This window comes from Hordeum vulgare, chromosome 2H (genome assembly GCF_904849725.1).
Source record: "Hordeum vulgare subsp. vulgare chromosome 2H, MorexV3_pseudomolecules_assembly, whole genome shotgun sequence".
Classification (NCBI taxonomy): domain Eukaryota; kingdom Viridiplantae; phylum Streptophyta; class Magnoliopsida; order Poales; family Poaceae; genus Hordeum; species Hordeum vulgare.
Window position 1 is genome coordinate 206,717,105 of NC_058519.1, and position 27,781 is coordinate 206,744,885.

The 27,781-nt window shown below is 48.9% G+C and overlaps 1 protein-coding gene across 5 annotated transcripts in view; it reads left to right on the forward strand.

The window, feature by feature from the left end:
• The first annotated feature begins 1,631 nt into the window (after nucleotides 1-1,631).
• The window catches only part of LOC123425869 (polyhomeotic-proximal chromatin protein), a 45,047-nt gene continuing 18,897 nt past the window's right edge, over nucleotides 1,632-27,781 (forward strand). For 3 of the 5 annotated variants that reach the window (XM_045109612.1, XM_045109613.1, XM_045109614.1), the window contains exons 1-8: nucleotides 1,632-1,798; nucleotides 2,401-2,498; nucleotides 2,683-2,912; nucleotides 3,655-3,822; nucleotides 19,218-19,575; nucleotides 19,674-19,817; nucleotides 24,534-24,686; nucleotides 24,771-24,887. In XM_045109612.1, coding sequence (XP_044965547.1) covers nucleotides 1,702-1,798; nucleotides 2,401-2,498; nucleotides 2,683-2,912; nucleotides 3,655-3,822; nucleotides 19,218-19,575; nucleotides 19,674-19,817; nucleotides 24,534-24,686; nucleotides 24,771-24,887 — 1,365 coding nt within the window. In that variant the 5' untranslated portion in view covers nucleotides 1,632-1,701. Of the gene's footprint in view, nucleotides 1,799-2,400; nucleotides 2,499-2,682; nucleotides 2,913-3,654; nucleotides 3,823-19,217; nucleotides 19,576-19,673; nucleotides 19,818-24,533; nucleotides 24,687-24,770; nucleotides 24,888-27,781 lie in introns of those variants that run through there. The other 2 variants (XM_045109615.1, XM_045109616.1) reach the window with 2 other exon arrangements.

Genomic DNA, 27,781 nt, shown 5'->3' on the forward strand with positions numbered 1-27,781 from the left:
ATATGACTTGTTAGCCGGATCACCTCTTGCTCCTCCCGCAGAATTCACCTTTCCTTCTATGTTTCTCCATCTTATCCCTTCAATACAAATAACCGCGCATCCCTGAGAGGCAATTCCTCAAACACTTAAAGGGTAGGAAAACAAACTGGCCTGGAGGAGGGTTTACTTACATGTCATCCATGCCTGGCCTGAGCGCAACGGATAGGGAATCAACGCCTTCCACACAATCACCGCGGAGGAGCTCCTTGGCTACTCACAGGACGACGATGTTGCTGACCATGATGATGGAATGGAGCGGCAACGCCTATTGCGTGAGGCTGCATATGAAGTGCCTAGCACATCGCCTTGGCAGCCGGCTGCCTGCAATTTCCAGAGAAGTGTGCATCCGAGCCTGTTGGCGATGCATCCGGCCCAGGGGAGGGGGAGGAGGCGGACGGGGAGGGGGAGGAGGAGGCGGACGACGAGGGGGAGGAGGAGGCGGGCGGGGAGGGGGAGGAGGACGCGGACGGGGAGGGGGAGTTGGACGCGGACGGGGCTGCTCCTTTGTCAGTTGGCGATGGCGACGCTGCAGGCCAGGGGAGGGGGAGGAGGAGGCGGACGGCGAGGGGGAGGGGGAGGAGGAGGCGGACGGCGAGGAGGAGGAGATGGTCTGGATTTTTCAAAAAAAAGAAAATCAAAAAATGTTCTTGTTGTTCAAATTTTCTCTCAAAATTCAAAAAATGTTCATATTTTCAAAAAACATTCGCGGTTTTGAATTTGTACAGGATTTTTTAAAATTGTTCTTAAGATTTATAATTTTTTTTGTGCTTTTAAAAACTTGTTCACGCTTTAAAAAAGCAGAAAATGTTCTTGTTGTTCAAATTTTCTCTCAAAATTCCAAATATGTTCGTGTTTCCAACTTTTGTTCCGGAATTACAAAAAATGTTCTGATTAATTTTTTTGGTAATTATGTTTTCTAATGAATTTCAAAATGTTTTTTGAAAGGTTGAAAATGAAAAAAATGTTCGTGTCTAGAAATTGTTCTCTGTTTTGAAATATGTTTCTGTTTTCAAAACAATTGTTCTTGCTTTCAAATAATGTTCAATTACAAGAAAAAAGTTTCGGGATTTCTAAAATTGTTAACATTTTTTATTGTTTCTTCGTTTCTGTAAAAATGTTCAGAATTTTAAATTATCTCTACACTTTAAAAATGTTCGTGTTTCTAAAATATATTCGTGAATTTACAAAAATATTTGACGCTTTTAGAAAATTGTTCATATTTTTTCTCAAATTAAAAAAAACAATCTATTTTCAAACATTGTTGCTCTAAAGTAAATGATGATTTTTTCGGGAAGTTTGGGTTTTCAGGTTTGTTGCATCACAGTACGGACGCTACAGTACGTACACGATCGCCGGCGCAGTATGGGTTCACTGCCGGACGTCAGGTGCGTATTTGACGCAGAGCTCCCCTCTCGAAGACCGACCCGGCCATTTTATTCGCGTGCCATGTGCTGGCCCCGTACCGAGCTGAAAATCGGTGACCACGGGCCGGCCTTAAGTGTTCAAAAAAAACGGGCCGGCGTTAAAAGCGCAGCCCGTATGGCGGATTCTCAATTCTCTAGTTGACAAGAGTGGTCCAGTACAGACTCGGTACCTGAACCCAACCAGACGCCGCCCTCTGAGGGTTCCGACCGCACAACCCCGCAAAAGATCCAGGACAGCATGCTAGGGCCGCCGGGGACAGTGGGCATAGAGGCGGAGCCGGAGGCTGCAGCCGCGCTCGTGGCCTTGGGGTTGGAGCCCTCTGCGTCGCAGCTCGGTGAGCACATCCCGTCTGTACATACATCCGTGGGATTACCTAATTATCTTTTGAAGGAATACGATTTGTTAAATTGATCCGGACATCTGTTAAATATGAGGCTCTTCAGAGCACCAGCTCCGTGCTAAACTAAGTTTTTTTTTGTTTGTTTGTAATTTTGCCCTATTTTTAGCTGTGCTAGCTATGACCTATGCTAACGCTGAGTATCCAGACCTAGGAATGGTGGGGATTTGGTACTAAACCTCTTTCTGGGGAGTGGCAGGCTCTTCATTTCGTTATCTCGTAGTACCATTTTATTCCTTTTGGTTGGTAACCTTTCCTGTTTAAAAATGTCAGAGAGAACCTCAAAGCACTCGGATGCTTGCGCTTCACCACTTTGAGCTCTGTAATTAGTAGGTAGTTGGAGTTTTCTTAGTGAGGCTAATTCACTTCAACATTGGTCTAGCAGGTTCTTTGTTCCTTTTTCTTCTTTCTTACACGCGGGATGCAGCTTTGAGTTATATCAGTTCAGATAGTTTCGCAAAAAAAAAGAGAAGAAGTTGATGATGGATTTGCATTTCAATAACACCCAGGACATGACTTGTTCTTTCATTCTACACCAGATGTTTTCAAGAGGAAACTTCGTTTGTTGATTGATGGAAATACAAGCGATTTCGATACATGGGTATCATTGATAAGTTCTGCAGAGGAAACTTCCGTTGTAAGTGATATTTTTATCTGGCTCTAATTAGTTTTTAGTAGTTTAGAACCACCACGCCGCACCTTTCCTATTCATTATCATATAACTTCACAAACAAAAGGGAAAATGTTTTGTTTTCAAATTTTAATGCCTTTGCTGATGTTTGTTAAGCAGCATCTCGTTGCTGATGTTTGCATTCTTCCAGAATGATATAGGGGTTATTAGCTTGGTCTACCGTACCTTCTTATTGGAATTTCCTTTGTGCTACGGCTACTGGATTAAATACGCAGCTCATAAAGCAAGGTTATGCACATATGATGATGTGGTGGGGGTTTATGAACAAGCCGTCCAAGCAGTACCTCATTGTACTGATCTTTGGGTCAGTTACTGTGGATTTGCTATGAGTGCGTATGAAGACCCTGCCCTTATTAGAAGGTAGAAAAGACACAAATGTAACCTGTGTTTCGAAGTTAAATATTTTTATTTAGACATTGAAGTAAGATTTATCCGATTTTCCAGAACCAAATCTCTCTGGATCTTTTCCCTTCTTTCTCTGTATAAATTTTTTCCTCAGTGTATTCGCCTGTATGTTTTTAGGATCTCAGGCTATTTAAAGCTTTCAAACCAGCAGTATTTCGTGGACCAGCAATTATGCATTTCATGTTGTTCAGATTATAACATTAGGTGAAGACAGAATACAGATTGATCAAGTACTAGAAAATAGACCAGTTACGTTTTCCATGTAGTGTAGGCTTCTATAATTTGTATCATGTTTTTTATGTATTGGTTAAGGAATTCTTGATTCCTGAGCATGAGGACTGCGGAAGTAAAGAACCGGGGAAATGAAACAATGTTGAAATTTTGACCTTATTAAACAAGAAACTTAAATTACTCAACTCTCTCTCTGTCTGACTGGTTGAAGGTTAAAATTTCACGGTTACACTTGATGCTTGTGGTTGAATTTGTATGTGAAACAATGTTATCCAATAAAATTGAAATATACTGTTAAATGGAAAGAGTATGCTGTAATGTGTTAGAAGCAAGTTATATACGCACACTATGTTGAATAAACATCCGTTTGATACCCCTATGGTCCTTTTTGTACCAGGTCAGCTCATTGTTTTTGTTATGTTGCTGTTGTGCTATCACTAATTTATTCCTATGGCTTTTTTAACAGCTTATTTGAGAGGGCTGTGTCTCTTGTTGGAAAGGATTACTTGTGCTGCCATCTTTGGGATAAGTACATAGAGTTTGAGAAATCTCAGAAGCAGCTGATTCAGCTTGCTACCATTTATATTAACATGTTGAAATTTCCCACAAAGAAACTGCACAAGTATTATGGGAGGTACATCACCGACTCCTCATTCCCTCACCACTATACTTTTTTCATTGCCAGTGACTCTAGTTTTATGCCCAGTGGAACATTTGCTTGTTGAATTCAAACATGACTACCTGAACAAAACATTTAACCATCAATAAGTCGTTAAGCATGTTAAGGCAGTATACATCTGTTATGACCGACATCGCTTATAGCCGGAGGAGGCCCAATGGGCCCGTTTAGTTAGGGGCTTAGCCCAAGTTATCTTATTTTTAGTAGCATCGAGATTATATAAACAGTTGTAAGACACCCTTTTGGAATTAAGCAATAAGACATATTCTATTGCCCGGCTCCCAGAGGAGTCAAAATCCCTAACCCTAGCCGTCGCCTCTCCCATCGCCGCCACCTCCCCTCCGTGCGAGACGACGCCCTCGCACCGGCCACCGCGCTCACGACCACGCCAGCTCCCCTCCTTCCCCTACAATCTCAGGCAGAGGCTCGGTAGGACCCTAGCTCCTACCAGTTTGGTATCAAGAGGCTTTGGTTCGGTCATGTCTTCGCCGCCGCCCTCCCCAACCCAACCGCTGCTGACATCCACCACCACCCCGATGGCCACCATGGCCGGCGCCCCGCACCTGCCCGTGCCGGTCACCTCCGCCGCACCGCTTCCCGCCGTCCTCACCCCGGAGGAGATCATTGGAGCGATCTGTGACCTCGCCACCGCCGTTCAGGGGATCCGCCTCTACCTGGCCGGCCCCTACGGGCCGCCGCCGGTCGCGCCAACAACCGCCGCCAACGGGCCGCCGCTGCTGCCGTGGCAGTCGCCGCACCAGGCGGCATCTGCCGCACTCGCCGGGCCGCTGCAGCCGACGATGCTGCTGTCGTCGCTCACCCTCCGCCGGGCCACTACAGCCAACGCTGCAGCTGTCGCCGCCACCACCCACCATCTCCGAGACGGGCCCTACCTCGGCGCCAGGGGTCCCTATTCACCAGCTCTGGTTTCCCCTCCGCTCGCCGTTGCCGCTACCGGCCTGGGTGACCGGGGCGTCGTAGCCGGTCTATACGACGGCCTCGGCGCCACCTTACGTCCAGTCACCACCGGCACCACCCCCGCAGTATGGCGGGCCCTCCAGCTTCGCGGGTCCTTACGTCGGCCCCGAAGGTTACCCGGCACTGAACCCCGCACTTCTCCGCGTCGACGAGCCGTACCACCACGGCGCCCATACCCACACGCCGCCGCATTTCGCCAAACTGGACTTCGCCACCTAAGACGGCACCGAGGACCCCTTGAACTGGCTCAACCAATGTGACCAGTTCTTCCGGGGGCAACGGACGCTAGCGTCGGACCGCACCTGGCTCGCTTCGTATCACCACCGAGGCGCCGCACAAACGTGGTATTACGCTCTCGAGCAGGACGAGGGCGGCATGCCTCCATGTGAGCGTTTTCGCGAGCTCTGCCTCCTCCGCTTCGGGCCTACGATCCAGGGAAGCCGGCTGGCGGAGCTTGGCCGCCTACCCTTCACCTCCACGGTGCAGGACTTCGCCGACCGCTTCCAGGCCCAGGCGTGTTATGCGCCCGGCGTGACGGCTCGCCAGCGGGCCGAGCTCTTCGTGGGCAGTCTGCCGGATCACATCCGCGTGGACGTGGAGCTGCGGGGCCCCCAGGACCTCCAGACGGCCATGTATTACGCCCGTGCCTTCGATGGTCGCGCGCAAGCCCTGCAGCAGGCGTCGCCGGCTCGGGGCGCCCGACAGCTAGGCAGGCCGGCCCCGACACCACCAGCGCCGGGGCACCTGCCTCCGGCCTCTATGATGACCCCCGCTCCGGCCGCGACACGGCCCTTCCGCCGGCTCACCCCGGCCGAGCAGCTCGAGCACCGTCGCCAGGGGCTTTGCTATAACTACGACGAGCCCTACGTGCCAGGCCACGTATGCCCGTGCCTCTTCTACTTGGAGACGGCCGACTACGTCGAGGAGGACACCACCACCGACGGGCTCGGCGACTTGCCCGCCTCAGTTGTGGCGGAGGCCGCACCAGCGCCCGCTCCCGCGACGGCTCTCATGGTCTCCCTCCATGCTCTCGCGGGCATCCGAGACGAGCGGACTATGCTCTTGCCGGTGATGATCAACGGCGAGCGCCTGGTGGCCCTCCTGGATACAGGCTCCACGCATAACTTCCTGCCCGAGTCGACCATGCGCCGCTTAGCTCTCCAGCCGACAGGCGGGGAGCACCTCCGGGTCATCGTGGCTAACGGCGACCGCCTACGATGCCATGGGATTGCGCGGAACGTGCCCATCACCATTGGCGACGAGCACTTCACCATCACGTGCGCCGACATCGACTTGGGCTGCTTCGACTTCATCCTCGGTGTTGACTTCTTGAGGACCCTCGGTCCCATACTCTGGGACTTCGACGCCATGACGATGACCTTCTGGCGCCAGGGTCACCGCATCCGGTGGGCGAGCGTGGGTGACACCTCCCTAGCGATGCAGCAACTTCAGCTGGGAGCGACTGCTACAGGGCCCGAGCACCCCCTGTTGGATCATCTCTTGCAGCAGCACCGCGACCTCCTCGACGAGCCTCAGGGCCTTCCGCTAGTCCGGGTGTATGACCACTGCATTCATCTCCTGCCGGGCACGACACCGGTTGCAGAAGGACAAGCTGGAGCGGCAGTGTGCGCTCATGCTCGCCTTGGGCATCATCCGGATTTCCACGTTGCCGTTTTCGGCGCCGGTCCTCCTCGTTCGCAAGTCGGACGACACGTGGCGCTTCTGCATTGACTACCGCGCCCTGAACGCCCAAACGCTGAAGGACAAATTTCCTATCCCGGTCGTCGACGAGCTCTTGGATGAGCTACATGGGGCGCGCTTCTTCACCAAGCTCGACCTCCGTTCGGGTTACCACCAGGTGCAGATGCACCCGGACGATGTCGCGAAGACGGCGTTTCGGACTCATCATGGCCACTTTGAGTTCTTGGTGATGCCTTTTGGCCTCTCCAACACTCCGGCGACCTTTCAGGCCCTGATGAACGACGTCCTCCGCTCCTACTTGCGTCGGTTTGTGCTCGTTTTCTTTGATGACATTCTTATCTACAACGCTTCTTGGGCGGAGCACCTTCAGCACGCGCCATCGTCTTCAGCGAGCTTCGGGCGCATCATCTTCATCTTAAGCGCTCTAAGTCCTCGTTTGGCACGCCTTCCGTCGCCTACCTCGGCCATGTCATCTCGGCTGAGGGGGTTGCTATGGACGTCGACAAGGTGGCGGCTGTCGCGGCCTGGACGACGCCGCACTCACCGCGGGCTCTCCGCGGCTTCCTGGGCCTCGCGGGGTACTACCGGAAATTTATCCGGGAGTTTGGCCTCATCGCGTCCCCGCTCACGCGCCTGTTGCGACGCAACGCCTTCGCCTGGGATGCGGAGGCAACAGAGGCGTTCGAGGCCCTCAAGCAGGCCCTCACGACGGGCCCCGTCCTCCAGGTTCCCGACTTTGACCGCCCATTCATGGTGGACTGCGACGCCCTCGGTGTGGGGTTTGACGCTGTCCTTCATCAGGGCGACGGGCCGCTCGCGTTCTTCAGCAGACCCTTCCCTTCTGGTTGCGTTGGCTAGTGCATGAAGCTTAAGACTGATAATGTCAAAAGAGGCCGGGGTAGACCGAACTTGACATGCGAGGAGTCCGTAAAGAGAGATATGAAGGATTGGAGTATCACCAAAGAACTAGCCATGGACAGGGATGCGTGGAAGCTTGCTATCCATGTGCCAGAACCATGAGTTGGTCGTTAGATCTTATGGGTTTCACCTCTAACCTACCCCAACTTGTTTCGGACTTTATAGAAAGCCTTTGTTGCTGTTAGTCTTTACTATGTGCCTTCCGAGTTGCAGTTGAAAAATTTCTTTACAAAGGCCTAGACGAGGGTAGGATGGATTTTATCTCTCCAAACTCAGTGTTATGGATCCACCCTGAGTTTGGGGGGTGTTAAGAGTTATATTATGTTCCATGTATGGCCTATATATTTCCCCCATTATGTGAAGGTTTTGCATATTTACCACATGTACATGTATATATATAGAGTGGCCCTTGGCCCCAAGGAAATACAAGTTGCATATTTCCTAACATTGAAGACCATAACAAATTTAACATGCCTTACTGCTGAGTATGGTTACCATCCGTTAGGATTTAAGAGATTAAGACAAACCCTTAATTGCAGATAAGAAATTGCATGTACTGTTAAAAGGTGTGGATGCTGTTAGAGTATATATAATATAGCCATGTACCCTTTTGTGTTTATCCCAATATATAAGGGGTTTCCTGCATATAGTCCACCACCTGTACATGTATATATATCGGCCTATGGCCTCATTGGAATACAAGTTGCATATTCCTTACATGGTATTAGAGCTAGGTCAATTTTTTGCACGTTGCAACTCGTGCGATTGGTCCTACTCTCTCCGATCGAAGCCCGTCCTCGATCTCCTCCTCCTGCCCGTTCCGCTCGAGCCTCTCCTCAAGCGGCCGCCGGATCCGTTGTGCTTCGTGGCTCTGCTCCCAGTCCCGCCGCCGAGTTCTCCTCTTGCTGCTCCCGCAGGTTCCGCTCGAAGCCTCCAGAACGCCAGGCGCCGCCGAGTCCTCCTCCTCTGCTCCCGCAGGTTCCGCTCGAAGCCTCCAAAACGCTAGATGCCGCCGAGTCCTCCTCCTCTGCTCCCGCAGGCCCCGCTCAAAGCCTACAGAGAACGCCTGATCCCGCCGGATCGGATTGGGTGAGTATGGCGGCGTACATCTGGAGCGAGACCTGGAGGATCTGCTTCCGTCGCCCTCCACCTCGGATCTGCTCCCGCCGGCCGCGTCAGGCTCCTCCTCGTCTTGACGCTTTCCGCACGCGCCGCCCTCTGCACACTCCTGATCGGATCTGGTGTTCCCTGGTCGTTGACTAAAATAAATAAATAAATAAATGTCTACTGCATCGGGCTATGTTGCTGTTCCTCGTTGCCCGGTGATTTTTGATGGCTCTAACTACACCGAGTTCGTTGGCTTCATGCGCATTCATATGCGTGGCATCCGCCTATGGGGTGTTATTTCTGGCGAGGTCTGCTGTCCGCCACGTCCGATTCCTCCAGTGGCCCCTACTCCGCCGACTCCACCGGTTCTTCCTGCAGATGCTAATCAGGCTGCCAAGTATGCGGCTAAGCTTGCTGATGAGGCTGCTGATCGTGCTTATGATGAGCAATTTTTGGCTTATGAGGAGGGTCTTCAGACGTATCATGGTGCTCTGTCTGTTTACACCCAGTGGCTTGATGATGATGCTCGTGCTGCAGCTGTTCTCACTGCTAGTGTTCGGCCTCAGTTTGCTTCTGAGTTTCTGGCCTTCCTACTGTATTTGAGATGTGGACCCGTCTTCGTCAGCGCTATGAGCCCTCTGGTGATGCCTTATACCTCTCTGTGGTCCGTCAGGAGCATGCTCTTCAGCATGGTGACTACTGTTGATGATTTCTATGCACACAGTTCTGCTATCTGGCACCAGCTTGATTCTCTCCGCAGTGCTGGTTGTCGTACTTGCCCCTGTTGCCAGGCTGTCCAGGCCAATTTGGAGTTTCATCACGTCTACGAGTTCCTGTCTCGGCTCCGTAAGGAGTTTGAGCCCCGGCGTGCTCAGTTGTTTGCTCGTGGCCGTATTTCTCTCATGGAGGCGCTTTCTGGGATTCGTGCTGAGGAGACTTGCTTGCGTGGTGCTGGTTTACTAGAGATTTCCTCTGTGCTCACTGCTCGAGCCCCTGCTACGCCACATGCTGCACCGACTTCGTCTCGCTCGAGTGCTCCGCCGCTCTTGTCCACTCCTCCTGGCGGCTCGGACCGCCCCCGTCCACATTGCGGCTACTGCAACCTGGATGGTCATGTTGAGTCTCAGTGCTACCGGAAAAAGAAACACCTGCGTCAGGCGTGATCATCATCTTCAGGCACTTCGTCTACTACCTCGACATCTTCAGCCACCGCTTTGACTGAGCAGGATATTATGAGACTTAAGCGTCTGCTCGCTGCTTCAGGTTCTTCCTCGACGGGTACTGCTGGTTCTGTGACTGATGCTTCTCGCACTGAGCAACCACCTTCTACACAGTCAGGTACATCCCCATGGGTTCTGGACTCTGGAGCTTCTTTTCATATGTCTTCTCATTCTTCCACTCTGTCCTCTCTTCGATCGCTTGATTCTCCTGTTCATGTCCTCACTACTGATGGTACTCCTCTTTCTGTCGTTAGTAGAAGCCATCTTACCACTCCTTATTCTGTCCCTAATGTTGCTCATGTTCCTCGACTTACCATGAATCTGTTTTCTGCTGGCCAACTTACTGATTCTGGTTGTCGCGTCATCCTTGACGTTGACTCTTGTTCTGTCCAGGACCGTCGCACGCACACTCTGGTTGGGGCTGGCCCTCGCCGCCGTGATTCTCAGGGTCTTTAGGAGTTAGACTGGCTTCATGTTCCTTCCGCTGCCACCACTACTATCGCCAGTTCCTCCGCTTCGGTCGCCTCTGCTACCGGTTCGTTCCAGCAGTGGCATCATCGACTAGGTCATCTTTGTGGTTCTCATTTGTCGTCTTTAGTTCGTCGAGGTCTTTTGGGGTCTGTCTCAAGAGATGTCTCTTTAGAATGTCAGGGTTGTCGTCTTGGCAAGCAGATTCAGTTACCATATTCGCATAGTGCGTCAGTGTCTAAGCGTCCTTTTGATTTAGTCCGTTCTAATGTATGGGGTCCGGCTCCCTTCGCTTCGAAAGGGGGTCATAAATACTATATTATTTTCATAGATGATTTCTCTTGATACACATGGCTTTATTTCATGACTTCTCGTAGTGAGGTGTTGTCTATTTATAAACGTTTTGCTGCCATGGTTCACACTCAGTTCTCTTCGCCCATTCGTGTGTTTCGTGCTGACTCCGCTGCCGAGTATATTTCTAAGATGTTGCGGGGTGTTCTTGCTGAGCAAGGGACTCTTTCTCAGTTCTCTTGTCCTGGTGGTCACACTCAGAATGGCGTGGCTGAGCGCAAGCATCGTCTTCTTGAGACGGCTCGTGCATTGATGATTGCTGCCTCTCTCCCGCCTCATTTTTGGGCTGAGGCCGTCTCCACCTCCACCTATCTCATCAATCCACAACCTTTCGCTGGTCTACAGGGTGGTGTTCCTTTCGAGCGTCTTTTTGATCGTTCTCCTGATTATTCGATGCTTCACTTGTTTGGTTGTGTTTACTATGTTCTTCTTGCCCCTCACGAACGCACCAAACTGACCGCTCAGTCTGTTGAGTGTGTCTTCTTAGGCTACAGTGACGAGCATAAGGGCTATCGTTGTTGGGATCCTATCGGTCGTCGGATGCGTATCTTTCGAGATGTGACTTTTGATGAGTCTCGTCCCTTCTACCCACGCCCATCTTCCTCGACCTTTTCAGTGGAGGATATCTCTTTTCTCACTTTTCCTGGCTCACCTATCACCCCCATCGAGCCTTTGCCTATTCGTTCCGCTCCCTCTGCTTCTCCACCTCTTGTCGATTTGCCGCCACCATCTTTGACGGTCTCCTCGCCTCGCATGCCACCGGATTCTGCACCTTCATCTCTGGTGACTTCTTCGCCGCCACCCCCTGATTCTACCTTGGTGATTCCTCCTTGCATTGTTCCATCTTTTCCTCAGTGTTACACTCGTCGTTCACGTCCTGTAGATGTCTCTGTGGATGTGTCGTCATCCTCGTCTTAGCCTACCTATGGCTTGCGTTCTCGTCCTCGTACGCCTGTTGATCGCCTTGGATTTCCCACCGCTGGTGCTGTTGTTCTTGAGCCGACTTCTTATTGTCAGGCTGTTGTTCATCCTGAATGGCAGTTTGTGATGGTAGAGGAGATTGCTGCTCTTGAACGCACTGGTACATGGGATCTTGTTTCCCTTCCTTCCGGTGTCCGTCCCATCACTTGTAAGTGGGCCTACAAGGTTAAGACTCGCTCCGATGGTTCTCTTGAGCGTTACAAAGATCGTCTTGTGGCTCGTGGTTTTCAGCAGGAGCATGGTGGTGATTACGTGCACTAGCCAACACAATCAAAATTCCGAACTGATGGAAAGGGCTAGGCAATTCACATATATTGTAACACCCCTCACGTGTGACGGGGAAGACAAGTCGACACGTGCAACCGGAAGAGAGCGGCGGCGTCGAAGCTCATGTATGACTCAAGAGGCCTCTACGCGGACACAAAGGGGGGCTACCAGCAATTTTTAATAAATTGCGAAAGCCAGGACTTGAACTCAAGACCTTAGCTCCGATACCATGTTAGGAATATGCAACTTGTATTTCAATGAGGCCATAGGTCGATATATATACATGTACAGGTGGTGGACTATCTGCAGGAAACCCCTTATATATTGGGATAAATACAAAAGGGTACATGGCTATATTATATATACTCTAACAGATGCTAGAACTACCCATGCAACAAAATCTCCTAATTTATACGTCAACTGCATCTGCACAGGATTACGTATGTTGCCATATTATGTGTTTACTTATACCAAAGTTTAAGAGTTAAATTTATACTTTTAAATAACCAATTTGTGAATTTTAGTTTTGAAGAATCTGCATATCTGGCCTGTGATGAATTCCCATGCTAACAGGAGAAAAACAATCCAGCGATCTATCTAGTGGGACCAGGTCCTAACCATTCAGATCTACTGCTCATGTTTATGACCTTTTCCATTTAATACAGTCCAATGCATTCATCTACCAATGACGCCGACCAACCTTAGTGTCATAGCACGGGGAAAGCAAATGCACGCCGATAACCAAAAATGTACCCCATATAGGCACACTATTTGTCTCGACAAGAACATATGCTGCACCTGTTGTACTTCGATTCCATACAAGGTAGTTTGCGGTCTCTTTGTACAACCAAAAGTGATGGAGACGAAGATCTAATTGGAAGTTCACACCCTTGGGAGAGTGCTAATCTCCATCAGAGAGGTGGGGGACAATGAACGCTCCCACGACAACGAATGTCTCACCTAAGTCTACGAGTACCTTGGTCAACAAATGCCCAAGTACCCTCTTGGGTGAGATCCAAACCTTTAAATACGAGCTTGGGGCACAACCACACAACTTGGAAGTTCTCGAGAAACACCAACCGTCTAGGACTCCCCACTGACTCAAAAGTAACAGGATTCATGAAGGATCTCGTGAGGAATCAACGAACTCGATTTTCTTTGCTGGAGTTGTAGATTAGGATCTCCTCTTGCTCTCCCTAAAAATATAGGCACAATGAAGGGCTAGGGAAGGAGACCTCAAGCCTTTGAGGTGTTTAACAATGGTGGAGAGTGAGTTAAAGTCGTCACCTTCTTTGTGGGGACGAACATGCCTTTTCTAGGCTATCCCCAATTTTGCCTGTTATGTTGCTAGTCTGGTAAGCTCCAATCCGGGGTTGGGGGACCATCGAGGTGCATCTGAGCGAAAACAGAACTCATCCATATTCGACTGGAGGCAGTTGGGGACCCCTCGGAAGGTCGGAGAGCCTAGAGGCTCTGGGAGACCTCGGAGGTTCTGAGCCTTAACAGAAGGTTTATGTGTTTGGCTTATAGACCACCCAAATGGTCTGAGGTTCACTAGAGGGGAAACACTCGACATTTTGGGTCTCTCTCTTTCATAGGATGTGGATGTTTTTTGGCTTGCTTTTGGTTTGTCGATTTCCACACCTAGATCCATGGCGTATCCCCTCTTTATAGTACGTCATACATACGACTCAAAATCGTGAAACTATCGGTAGAAAACTGACGTGCTATCTTCTTTTATCCTTTTTGCTTAGGGGGTTGCCGTCCAACTTTATGTTTCATTTCGAACAGTGTAGGTCTTGTGTAAGCACTCGAAACATAATGTAGGTTCTGTGTAAGCATTCGAAACATAGTGTAGGTCCTGTGTAAGCACTCAAAACATAGTTAGTCTCTAAACATAATGCCATTCACACCAAAACCCTCATTAGGGGCAATATGTCCTTTCAATCTCCCCTTTTTGGTGGTTGATGGCACTATGCTTAGATTAATCTAACCATGATATTATGATATTGATCACAATGGTTCTAAAGGCTCTAGGTTGAGCTCCCCCTACATTCGTGCACTCTAATAAATCTTTGCGTTTGAATGGAAAGTGCGAATGAGGTGGAGGATACCGGCTTCAAGTTGTGGTACACGGGGACGACTACAAACAGAAATGTAGTAGACATCTTGATCAACAAGAGCCTCAAGTATGGAGTGGTAGACGTCAAGAGGCGTGGGGACCGGATTATCTTGGTCAAGCTGGTAGTTGGGGCCTCAGTTCTCAATGTTATCAGCGCGTATGCCCCGCAAGTAGGCCACAATGAGAACACCAAGAGGGAGTTCTGGGAAGATCCGGAGGACCTGGTTAGGAGTGTACCTATTGGCGAGTAGTTCTTCATAGGAGACCTCAATGGCACGTGGGTACATCTAACACATGTTCTAAAGGGGTGTACGGGGCTTTGGTTATGGCATCAGGAATCAAGAAGGCGAAGTTGTCTTAAGCTTTGCTCTAGCCTACGACATGATTGTAGCTAACACCCTAAACCCTACGACATGATTGTAGCTAACACCCTCTTTAAAAATAGTGAATCTCGTCTAGTGACTTTTAGTAGTGGTCAACACTTCAACCAGGTTGATTTCATCTCTCGAGAAGAGAAGATGTGCGTGCTTGACTAGATTGTAAGGTGATACCTGGAGAGAGTGTTGTCATTCAGCATAAGCTTGTGGTGGTTGACTTCTGCTTCCGGATTCGTGTCCAGCCGGACAAGCGTGCCAAAATTGCTAGAGCGTAGTGGTGGCAGCTCAAGGGGAAGGTAGCTCAAGCGTTCAAGGAGGGCCATTAAGGAGGGCCCATGGGAGGAAGGAGGCGATGCAGACAATATGTGGATGAAGATGGCGACTTGCATTCGTAAGGTGGCCCCAAAGGAGTTTGGAGTGTTCAGGGGAAGTAGAGGAGAATCGAAAGATACCTGGTGGTGGAATGATCATGTACAAAAGGCTATTAAGGAGAAGAAAGATTGTTTCAGATGCCTTTACCTGGATAGGAATGTAGACAACATAGAGAAGTACAAGGTGACAAAGAAGGCTGTAAAGCGAGCTGTGAGTGAAGCGAGGGGTCGGGGCGTATGAAGACCTCTACCAACGCTTAGACACGAAGGAAGGCGAAAGGGACAGATGGCCAAGATCCGGGAGAGGAAGACGAGGGATGTCGACCAAGTCAAATGCATCAAGGACGGAGCAAACCAACTCCTGGTGAAGGACGAGAAGATTAGGCATAGATGGCGGGAGTACTTTGACAAGTTATTCAATGGGGAGAATGGGAGTTCTCCCATTGAACTAGACGACTCCTTTGTTGATACCACCAGGGGTTTTGTGCGGCGAATCTAGGAGTCTGAGGTCAAGGAGGCTTTAAAAAGGATGAAAGGAGGCAAGGTGATGGGCCATGATTGTATCCTCGCTGAGGTATGGAGAGGCCTCAGAGACATAGCGATAGTATGCCTAACTAAGCTTTTCAACATCATTTTCCGGGCAAACAAGATCCCAGAAGAATGGAGTCAGAGTATATTAGTACCAATCTTCAAGAATAAGGGGGATGTTTAGAGCTGAACTAATTACCAATTAAGCTGATGAGCCACACGATGAAGCTACGAGAGAGAGTCATTGAGCACTTCTTAAGAAGAATGTCATGCTTGACCAAAAAACAGTTTGGTTTCATGCCTGGGAGGTCGACCATGGAAGCTATTTTCTTGGTACGACTACTTATGGAGAGATACATGGAGCAAATGAAGGACCTACATATGGTGTTCATTCACTTGGAGAAGGCCCACGATAAGATACCGCAGAATGTGTGGGATCAAGAAGTGACGTGTAGAGGGGGGGGGGGGGGTGAATAGACTACTTGGCAAAATTAAACCTAACCTTTTCCCAATTTTATTGGTTGACAAGTTTTAGTAATTCTATCAAGTCTAATACACCCTACAATACAAGTCAATGAGTATGGCAGCGGAAAGTATAAACATGCACATGTAAGTAAGGAGTAGAGATAGGAAGATCAAATGCAAAGATGACACGGAGATTTTTGGCATGATTCCTATAGTTGGTGCTATCGTATGTCCATGTTGATGGAGACTTCAACCCACAGAGGGTAACGGTTGCGCGAGTCCATAGAGGGCTCCACCCACAAGGGGTCCACGAAGAAGCAACCTTGTCTATACCATCATGGCTTACGTCCACGAAGGTCTAGCCTCACTTGGGGTAGATCTTCACGAAGTAGGCGATCTCCTTACTCGTACAAACTTCTTGGTTCAACTCCACACGAAGTCGGAGGCTCCCAAGCAACACCTAACCAATCTAGGAGACACCACTCTCCATAAGGTAATAGATGTGGTATGGATGATGAACTCCTTGCTCTTGTGCTTCAAAAGATAGTCTCCTTAACACTCAATCACTCTCTCATAGATTTGGCTTGGTAGAAGAGATTGATTGGGTGGAAAGTAACTTGGGGAGGCTAGAAATCGAGATTCATATAGTTGGAGTGGAATATCTTGATCTCAACACATGAGTAGGTGGTTCTCTCTCAGAAAATAGATGGGGCAAGTGTTGGCTCGTTTTGAGAGGGAGGTGGATGGGTATATATAGGCATCTCCAAAAATCCAACCGTTACAACATTATTGCCCAAACTCGGTTGCACCGACTAGTGTAAAATGCGGCAACTTTTGGCGTTTCGGTGAGACCGATATATAAATCTTGGCGAGTCTGATTTTGGCTGGCCTAGGCAGTTACACAAACTCGGAGGCACCGATTTGCAAGAATCAAAATTTTTGATTTTTAGCAAATGGACACCAGTGAGTTGGTCACTGTTTTTGGTTTGCACCGAAATAAGACTTGGTTTCACCGAGAGGGTTGGGTTGGCTCTGGATTCTGTCTAGGGTAAAACTCGATATGGCCGATTGGAAAAATATTGGTGGCACCGAATTTAGGCATTGGGGTTTGGACAAAATATATTTGTAGAAGAACTGACGAGGGTTTTTGGTGGCTAACTCTAAGCACTTGAGCAACCAAATCATCATAGATACCTCATCCCCTTTTAATAGTATTGACTTTTCTATGGACTCAACTGTGATTTCTCACAAAATGCAAAATGTGGAGTCTTGAAGCTTGATGCATAGCCAATCCTATTCTTCTCCTTCCTTGGGGCTTCTCCTCATCTTTCCAACCATTTCTCTCTGTGGACTTTATCTGAAATAAACTAGGTAAAACTATTAGTCCAGGAGACGATGTATGTTGTCATGAATTATCAAAACCACCAAGGAAGCATATGTGCTTTCAGAATGTCATGTGGTGGGCCTTGGAGAAATACAAAGTCCTAGCAAAATACATTACCCTTATTAGGGACATGCATGCTAATGTTGTGACAAGTGTACGAACAAGTGATGTTGACAGTGATGACTTTCCTACTAAAATAGGACTGCACCAGGGGTCAACATTGAGCCCTTATCTTTTTTGCTTTGGTGATGGATGAGGTCACAAGGGATATACAAGGAGATATCCCGTGGTGTATTCTCTTTGCAGATGATGTGGTGCCAGTTGTTGATAGTCGGACGAGGGTCAATGGGAAGTTAGAGCTAGAGAGACAAACCTTGGAATTGATAGGTTTTAGGCTTAGTAGAACTAAAGCCAAGTACATGAGGTGCGGTTTTAGTACTGCTAGGCACGAGGAGGAGGAGGTTACCCTTCATGGGCAGGTGGTGCCTTAGAAGGACACCTTTCGATATCTGAGATCAATGCTGCAGAAGGATGGGGATATCGATGAAGATGTGAACCATTGATTCAAAGCTGGATGGATGAAGTGGCGCCAAGCTTCTGGCATTCTCTGTGACAAGAGAGTGCCACAAAAGCTAAAAGGCAGGTTCTATTGGACGATGATTCGACACGTAATGTTGTATGGCGCTGGATTTTGGCCGACTAAAAGGCGTCATGTTCAACAGTTAGGTGTAGCGGAGATGCGCATGTTGAGATGGATGTGTGGCCACACAAGGAAAGACCGGGTCTCGAATGATGATATACGGGATAGAGCTGGGGTAGTACCGATCGAAGAGAAGCTTGTCCAAAATTGTCTGAGATCAGCGCAGGCCTTCAGAAGCTCTAGTGCATAGCGGATGGCTAAAGCGTGCTGATAATGTCTAAGAGAGGTCGGGGTAGACCAAACTTGACATGGAAGGAGTCTGTGACGAGAGATCTGAAGGACTAAAGTATCACCAAAAAACTAGCCATGAACAGGGGTGCGTGGAAGCGTGCTATCCATATGCTAGAACCATAAGTTTGTGGCGAGATCTAATGGGTTTCAGCTCTAGCCTACCTCAACTTGTTTGGGACAAAAGGCTTTGTTGTTGTTGTCGTTGCTGCTGCTGCTGCTGAGGAAGTCAAAAGAGGCTGCTTAAAATAAATGGAGGGGGTGCTCTCTAGACACCTCGGAGATCCAGTATAAGTCCGGAGATCCTGGTGCCCCACCTGGAGCTCCGGGGTAGCCAGAACGGCTGCCTTTTTCTTGACGAATCCGGAGGGAGTTGGCCATGGCTATCCTGGAGCACCCAAACCATCTCTTATTGCGAAATATGATGATTTTGTGGCCTAAAAGGATCTATCCTGTAGAATATCGCGAATCCCATCTAGAAACAACGAATTAACGCATTAGGGATTGGAAATCGAGAGAAGAAGACAAGGCATTAACTTGGCGGAGGATGATTTCTATGATGTTTCCCAGAGGGTAGATGCCTGAGAACGATGAAATCAGAGGTCCTTCATGTCGAGGAAGATGGGCAGTATCTGGCGCAGCATGTTGAAGTAGTTCCTTTAACACTAGTGTTGTACACTGTTGATCTGAGCTGTTATAACTCGATTGTACTGACTCGACAACAAATATTTTTCTTCTACTCCTATGGGCCTGAGTTAATCTGGGCCATTATAGTTTGGTCCCACTAGACATGTGACTTACACTCCCTTCATTCCACAATGTAGTGCCTATTTTTTTTTTTGAGAAGTCAAACTTTACAAACTTTGACCGAGTTTATAAAGAAAAACATCTACATCTAGAATATCAAACACATATCGTTAGATACATCATGTGACGTATTTTCATATTATATATATTGGTATTGTAGATGTAAATACTTTTCTCTATAAACTTGGCCAAGTTTACAAAGTTTGACTTTCCAAAAAATCTGTATGCACTACATTATGGAACGGAGAGAACATAATTATGTTAATTTCTCCGATTAGTGTGTGAATTTTAAAGTTTTGTAACTAGTAGAGTAATAGATCTGTAGAAGTCTTTACTGATGCTATTTCATTTGTTTTCGTCTTCATTTTTGCTACCAGTTTTAAGAAGTTGGCAACATCATTGGAACAAGAAGTTACCCATTGCGGTGCTGAAATATCACCAGAAAATTTACATACTTTTGAAGCGATGGAAGCTGAGGAATCGGAAGGGTATATCTCGAGTAAAGGTTCTGTCTTATTTGACCAAGGTGGGCATCTTAAACCTGAAGCATTGAAGCAGTACTTAATTGCTGGGGAGCGTTTCTACCAAAGGTCCAGTGAACTCGACAAAGAAATCTGTGGCTTTGAGACATCCATCAAAAGGCCTTTTTTTCATGTCAAGCCACTTGATGATGACCAACTTGAAAACTGGAACCTGTATCTTGACTTTGTTGAGAAGAATGGCGATTTTGATTGGGTATTTTTATTCTTGTACTTGTTCTTTTGTGCACAAATCTAGCTGCATCATCTGAGCCAGCATGTGATTACATCTCGCTCTTGGCCTCTCATTTGCAGGCTGTAAAACTTTATGAGAGATGCTTGATCCCATGCGCTAATTATTCTGAGTTTTGGATTCGCTATGCTGAGTATGTTGATGCCAAAGGTGGCAGAGAGATTGCAAACTATGCTCTTGGTCGAGCTTCATCATTTTTTGTGAAGGTATCATCTATTGGAGAACTATTTTGTTTGCTCATTTATTATTATTGTCATTAATAGTAGTAGCAGCTAGTGTAAGGAACTTACATTCTTCTGTATCTACTTGCTTTGCCAAGTACATCGAAGGCGGCGGAACCACTTGTGTTACATCTCCCAGGACCATGCATAATTCCCTCATTCTGCTGTTTCTAGAATCATTGGAAGATAGCCCTTTAAAATAAGTGTTAGGAAAGCAACTTGTATTCCCATGAGGCCATAGGCCGGTATATATACATGTACAGGTGGTGGACTATATGCAGGAAACCCCTTATATATTGGGATAAATACAAAAGGGTACATGACTTATATTATAACTCTAACACCCCCCTCAAACTCATGGTGGATGAACAACACTGAGTTTGGAGAGATAAAAGCCATGTTGTGCTCTAGTCTAGGCCTTAGTCAGGAAATCCGCCAACTGTAACTCGGAAGACACATACTGAAGAGCAATGACCTGATCCTGCACAGCAGCGCGCACATAGAAAGCATCAACACCAATATGCTTGGTGAGCTCATGCTTCACAGGGTCGCGCGCAATGCTAATAGCACATGTACTGTTAGATAACAGTAGATTCGGTGTAGTGACAGAAACACCAAAATCCTGAAGTAACCACCGTAACCAAGTCACCTCTGCCGTCAAAAGAGCCGTCGCTTTGACTGAGCAGGATATTCTGAGACTTAAGCGTCTGCTCGCTGCTTCAGGTTCTTCCTCGACGGGTACTGCTGGTTCTGTGACTGAGGCTTCCTGCACTGAGGAACCACCTTCTACACAGTCAAGTACATCCCCATGGGTTCTGAACTTTGGAGCTTCCTTTCATATGTCTTCTAATTCTTCCACTCTGTCCTCTCTTCGATCGCTGGATTCTCCTGTTCATGTCCTCACCGCTGATGGTACTCCCCTTTCTGTCGTTAGTAGAGGCAATCTTACCACTCCTTATTCTGTTCCTGATGTTGCTCATGTTCCTCGACTTACCATGAATTTGTTTTCCGCTGGTCAACTTGCTGATTCTGGTTGTCGCGTCATCCTTGACCTTGACTCTTGTTCTGTCCAGGACCGTCGCACGCACACTCTGGTTGGGGCTGGTCCTCGCCGTCGTGATTATGAGGGTCTTTGGGAGTTGGACTGGCTTCATGTTCCTTCCGCTGCCCACTCTATCGCCAGTTCTTCTGCTTTGGTCGCCTCGGCTACTGGTTCCTTCCAGCAGTGGCATCATCGACTTGGTCATCTGTGTGGTTCTCGTTTGTCTTTGTTAGTTCGTCGAGGTCTTCTGGGGTCTGTCTCAGGAGATGCCTCTTTAGAGTGTCAGGGTTGTCGTCTTGGCAAGCAGATGCAGTTACCATATCCACATAGTGAGTCAGTGTCTAAGCGTCCTTTTGATTTAGTTCATTCCGATGTATGGGGTCCGGAGCCTCCAGAAGGAGTGGGCAAGAGCGGCGGAGCACTCGAGCGAGAAGGGGTCGGTGCAGCAGGTGGCGTAGAAAGAGCCCGAGCAGCGAGCACCGAGGGAACCTCCAGCAGACCAGCACCACGTAAGCGAGTCTCCTCAGCACGAATCTCAGAAAGCGCCTCCATGAGAGAAATACGGCCACGAGCAAACAACTGAGCACGGCGTGGCTCAAACTCCATACGGAGCCTAGACATGAACTCGTAGACGCGATGAAACTCCAAATCGGCCTGGACAGCCTGGCAACAGGGGCAACTACAACAACCAGCACTGCGGAGAGAATCAAGCTGGCGCCAGATAGCAGAACTCTGTGCATAGAAGTCATCAACAGTAGAGTCACCCTGTTGAAGAGCATGCTCCTGACTAACCACAGAGAGGTATAAGGCATCACCAGAGGGCTCATAGCGCTGACGAAGGCGAGTCCACATCTCAAAGACAGTAGGAAGGCCCAGAAACTCAGAGGCAAACTGAGGCAGAACACTGGCAGTGTGAACAGCTGCAGCACGGGCATCATCATCAAGCCACTGGGTGTAAACAGATAGAGCACCATGATACACCTGAAGAGCCTCCTCATAAGTCAAAGCCTTCTCCTCATAAACACGAATAGCAGCCTCATCAGCAACCTTAGCCGCATCCTTCGCAGCCTGAGGAGCATCCGCGGGAAGAACCGGTGGAGTCGGAGGAGTGGGAGCCACAGGAGGAACCGGACGTGGCGGACAACAGACCTCGCCAGAGAGAACTCCCCAGAGACGGATGCCACGCATGTGAATGCGCATGAAGCCAGTGAACTCGGTGTAGTTAGTACCATCGAAGATCACCGAACAGCGAGGGACAGCAACATAGCCCGATGCAGTAGGCATTTTTTTGTCTTTTTAAGGAAAGGAAATCAGTCAACGGGTCGGAAACCGCGTCGACAACAGAGAGAACGAGCCGATCTGGAATCGTTCTCGAGGGCGAGACTCGATCTGGAGGCCGCGTCGGTAGTGGAAACCGCGTCGGCTGGGGCAGTGGAAACCGCGAGATCAGATCGAGGCGCAGTATTAGCGGGGCGAGATCCGATCCAGGCGGTAGGTGGAGCAGGGCGAGATCGAGTTCCGATCCAGGCAGCAGTCGGGGCGGCTGGTCGCGTGGTGGCGGCGCGGAGTCGAGTCCCTCGGACAGCACGACACGGCGCCGCGCGGATCCTGGCGGCGCGTTGCGTGGCGCCGGGGGAGGAGCGGGATTGTTGGCGCCTGAACCGAGCAGGAGAAGACCTGGAACCACCGCGAGTTAGAGCAGAGTCGGTTCGGGGCGAGATCGAGGCGGGGCGAGATCCAGGCAGGGTCGGGGCTCCCTCCAGCGGTAGAAGAAGGGGTCCTTCTGCCACCAGGTCGAGGCGCAGTTGGAGCGGGATTCGGAGAAGAGACAGCCACGAGCCTTCGACGGAGACAGGAGCGACGGCGGCTGTGCAAGGAATTAGATCGGGAGGAGCACGAGTTGCGCGTGCTAAGAAAACCTAGGCTCTAATACCATGTTAGGAAAGCAACTTGTATTCCCATGAAGCCATAGGCCGGTATATATACATGTACAGGTGGTGGACTATATGCAAGAAACCCCTTATATATTGGGATAAATACAAAAGGGTACATGACTTATATTATAACTCTAACAATAAGAACCTGTAGCTTTTAGAACAGCTATAGCTTACACAGAAAGGAAAGTCATCCATTGTGCTGTAGATTTTTCCCGTCTCAAAGTTCACTATTCCCTCCAGAAGCATTTTCTTTGCCTTGCAATGCGGACTTTTCACTTTTCAGCACTTATTTGATTGCCTAGTCACCGCTATGCTGTTTCCATATCTGTTCATGTGCATTGGATTAATTACTTATTTTTTGCTTAATCTTAATGACAAATTGATAATACAACCGCTTTCAATGGTGTAGCACCGTGCATGACAAGTATTCTGGTGCTTGCTGAGGAGGAGGGTTTTGGCCGTCTTTCTGTTTTTCACAGGCGTGCATGTATGCTATATGCTAAGAACTGAGTGTGTGTGTGCGTGTGTACTTGGGGTTCTCTACCCCTTCTAAGGGTGGAATTCAAGTTGGCTCGTTAGAGCTCATTAAGATAACGAGGTAGCTCTGCTCAACTCATTAACATAACAAGCTCAGATTCAAACTCGTCTCGACTCATGTAACTCGCGAGCTAGCTCATTATAAACATGAATAACAAAATGTACATATTATGTATGCAATTAATCTACAAAATTATCTTTGTAGATACAAACTTTTCTTCACAAATCAAACAATCAACAATTTTGCACTAAAGAAACACTTGGACATTATATAAATGACAACAATCTACAACAATATTCGTACTTATCTCACGTCTCTTCTGATTAATGAGCTTAATGAGCTAAACGAATAACTCGTTAGTTGCTCGTTAAACTCGTTTTGTTAACAAGCTCAGATTAAAACTTGACTCGACTCGTTAGTCATCGAGTTTGAGTCGAGTCGAGCTGAGACATGAGCTACTCGTTTAGCTCCTGAGTTTCGAGTTCAAGTTCCAGCCCTAACCCAACCCCTTCCTTTTTCTTCTCTAATACAAAGCTACCCTGCTCTCCTGCCTGTTCAAAAAAAAAAAAAGATAATACAGCCACCTTTACATATGGATAGCACATATCTGTTTAATCTAGTTTTTCCATCTGAATATGAGATCACTTCCTATCTACCAAAGAGAAGATTTATCTGTAGCCATAATATCTTGCTAATCAAGATAGCTTATTATTCTAAGCCTACCCAGACAGCCCTAGCATTGCAGTTGCTGCTACTTAGATGCGCGAACTCCATGGGCCCTCTGGCTGCAGGTCAGCTGCCATATGCTGCTACTGTCGTTGTCCTGCCACAATGTGCACTGTGCACATGACACTAGCCATCATCCAATGAGTTAATCTTCTGTTACCATTTTGTTATAAGGGTTTAATGGTGACTCTTCATTCTAAGATGACATATTTTAGTACTTGAGAGCATCTGTATCTATTTTCAGTGAATTGGCATATATTTTACTGCCGCTTGCGGAATCTCTTGATGCATCTATTTATGTATTTAAAGAATGGTAAGTGGTGTAATCATACATTCTCAAAATTAAGTTACCGCCTGTCCATCAATTTTGTTACTTTTTTTTTTTACTTTAGAACATGTAGGTCCATGTTACCAGCCTGGATTCTGTTGTATTTTTACTCTTTATTTCATTCAAACAGGGAGTCCCGTCTTTCAATATGTACTATTCAATCTTCAAAGAGCAAATTGGTGATGCACCAGGTGCCCGCTCTCTTTTTGTTGAAGGAAGCAGTAATTTCACTTCAGATTTCTGCATGAATATTAATAGACTGGCCAACATGGAAAAACGCATGGTATATACTAGTTTTTTGTGCATTTGGTGCTGGTTAGCTTCTTAGTGAGAATATTATTCATTTACACTGTTCAACTGTTCACAGGGGAATACCAAAGCGGCTACTGAGATCTATGAGAATGCAATTCAGGATGCCATGCAAAAGCAGAACACTGAAGTACTACCGGACCTGTACACTAATTTTGCACAATTCAAATACGCGGTAGGTAATAGGGGACCTTCCACCGACATCAAGCATGATATGTACATCTTGTACTATACAATATACTTTTTGCTAAGGCATCTTATAGGCATCAGGTGCTATCTGAAAATAACTGCAGATTTTGGGTTGTTCCTATATCTGTGACGCTTTCCAAATTGCAGCGTACTGAAATTAAGTCAGGATAAACCCTCGCGTCGCTCCCTCCCCGGGGCGACACGGGCGGCGGCTGAGGCCCCCTTCCACTGCGCCCCCTCCTCACTCCCTTCCCCTCGCCGCCGCCAGTGGGCTCCGCCCGGCGTGAATCCGGCGGCGGCAGGACCACTTCTTCCCGTGGCGTCACTCGTGAGGGGGAGCTCACTGCGACGGGCAATGGATGGCGGGCGGCGTGTGTGTCGGCGGATGCCGGGGCGGCGGCCTCGGTCTGGGCTCCGGCGTGGCCTGGGCGTGGACGGCGTGCGTGCGCACGGCGGCGCTCGACTCCAGATGCATGTGTGGGGCGTGGATCGACGGCCGGGCGCGGCAGCGGCTGGCGCGCCACGGGCGCGGCGACCGGCTAGATTTGGCGGGCAAGGCGACCTGCGGGACGTGGCGGCTGTGCAGCTTGGAGCACGGGGCGCGCTGCAGGTGAAGGAGTTGCTCGTCTGCTCTGCTGCTCCGTTCGTGCTGCTCTGATCTGGATCTGGTATGCGCCAACTCTTCGATCTTGATGCTGTGCTTCATGTTGCGGCTTTGGTGGCTGCGGTGGCGGTGGTCGCGGTGGTTCTGCGGTGGTGGACGGCGGCTACGGCCAGGGGGTGGTGCGTGTCTGGTCACGGTGGGTCGTGGGATCCCGCGGCCAGTTTGAGGTCGGCCTTAGCAGTTGGTGGTTGCTGGGCGGCGGTCGGTGGCGGCAGGTGCTCGATGCAACTTCGGGAGAAATCTTTGCTTCGATCTTTATCGGAGCCGGCGACGACGGTGCCCGCGGGTGTCGTGATCTTTCTTGGAAGCGTCGCCGTGGATGTGTGCTCCTCCTCCCCACGGCTTGGGCTCCGGAGGGAAACCTCAGATCCTTTGGCTCGGGCGATGAAGGCGTCCTCGCGTCTTTCTCCTCCTTGGGGGCATCGTCTTGGAGCCGGCCACAATTGGAAGACTTGTGGAGTGCGGCATTTTTGCCGTGGGTGGCGGCATCTTCGCCACATGGTTTGCTGAGGTGGGGCGCTGGTTTCTGTTTGGCAACGATGATGGCGTTGAGAGGAGCTCGGGTTGCGGCATAGACTTTGGTAGTCGGTTCTTTCCGGCGTGTCCGAGGTGGTCTTCCGTGGGTTGCTTAGTTGCTTTGAAGTCGGTGCTGCTGTGGAGCGAGTCCAGGCGGTGACGATGACGGGCGCTCGGTGGTCGTTTGCGAAGGGCACGGTCGGTGCAAGTCTTGCATATTTCCCTTTGTGATACTCGTTGTCAAGGTCGGAGCTGTCGGCTGCTCGCTCGTGTGGTCATCCGGTGGCATGTGCCGTCGTGGTTTCTGTGCAACTGTTTGCGGTATGGCTTCGATGTTGGAGCTCAATGGTGAAGCCGGAGTCGCTCGTTCGAGGCAAGCGGTGATGACGATGACGCTTGCGACTCCATGGATGGTGTCTTTCTTCTTTGCAGGTTCGGTTCACATGTCGGTGGCCAGGTTGACCGGTGGTGCTCGTGTCATATGGATTGTGTATTGTATCGGTTTTAGCCTGGTTTTCCGCCAATTAACCTTGCAATTCTCTTCTTCTTAATCAATGAAAATGGCAAATCTTTTGCCTCGTTTCAAAAATAATAATTAAGTCAGGATAGACAGAGTAGCAATATTTGTCTTAGTATTGCAAATATGGGTTTGTTAGGGTCGGATGGTCCCACATTGGAATTGCAATGCGAGTTATACTAACATCTAATGCTTAGGTTCAAATATAAAAATTTACGTTAGTGTTAGCCAGCGAACGTCAAGTGGGAGAGGGGTGGCAAGCGAACGCCATTTGATGGCAGTTTTAGTTGTGAGGAAAGATCAAACGACGACAGTTTTAAAATGACAAATGCCCTCTCTGAAGAAACTGCCATGTTGCTTTGAAGAAACTGTCGTCCCCTCGCAACTAAAAATGGCACCTAAAATGTTCGCAAATGCCATCCTCCCTGGCGATCGTTCGCCAAGTTAACATGGTCCAAAATTTATGTAGGTCGGCTGTCAAATGTAGTCTTACTCCGTAATTAGAGTGCTGCTTGACGAAGCAAGTTTATTAGGAAAGAGTCCAGTCAATTTAGAGATTGTATTAGAGTTTGAAAGACTTACGGCTTGTCGATCAAGTCTAGCTACTATATAAAAGCGGCTGACCCCTCTCAGTAAAGCAGAGTAGAATATTATCATCTACTTTTATTTACTTTTCAGTAATTAGGGTTACGTCAGTAGTAGATCCTCCCAATTTGGTGTCAGAGCCGTCTACGATGGCGGGCAAAGAAACCGAGATCGAGTCTGTATGAAGATCATCATGAGGCAATTGGGGCCTTCACATACCAACGAGCGTAGGACTAGCTACTCCTTGCCGAGCTGGTGCAGTGCTTGATGGCGCTCGAGCAATGGCTGCTGGCCCTGCTCTGCCACCAGATTCCATGGCTGCAGCAGCTGCCCATGACACCACCTCGGGCTCCCAGGCCCTCCTCCCCAGCGACGATGCACCCCTAGTGCTTCCCCTCACCAACAACGCCTCCGGTGCCCCCTTCTCCAGCGGAAAAATTGCCGCTGGCGGACCGCTGTTTGTTCGGCAGATAGCCCACCCCGACCACCCCCTCGCTTTCCTGCCTTCCACCGCCTACCCACTGTCGCAACACAACCCTGTGCCAACTCTTGATGTTAGACTATCCTGTACATCCATATCGTATGTGTTGTGTATACC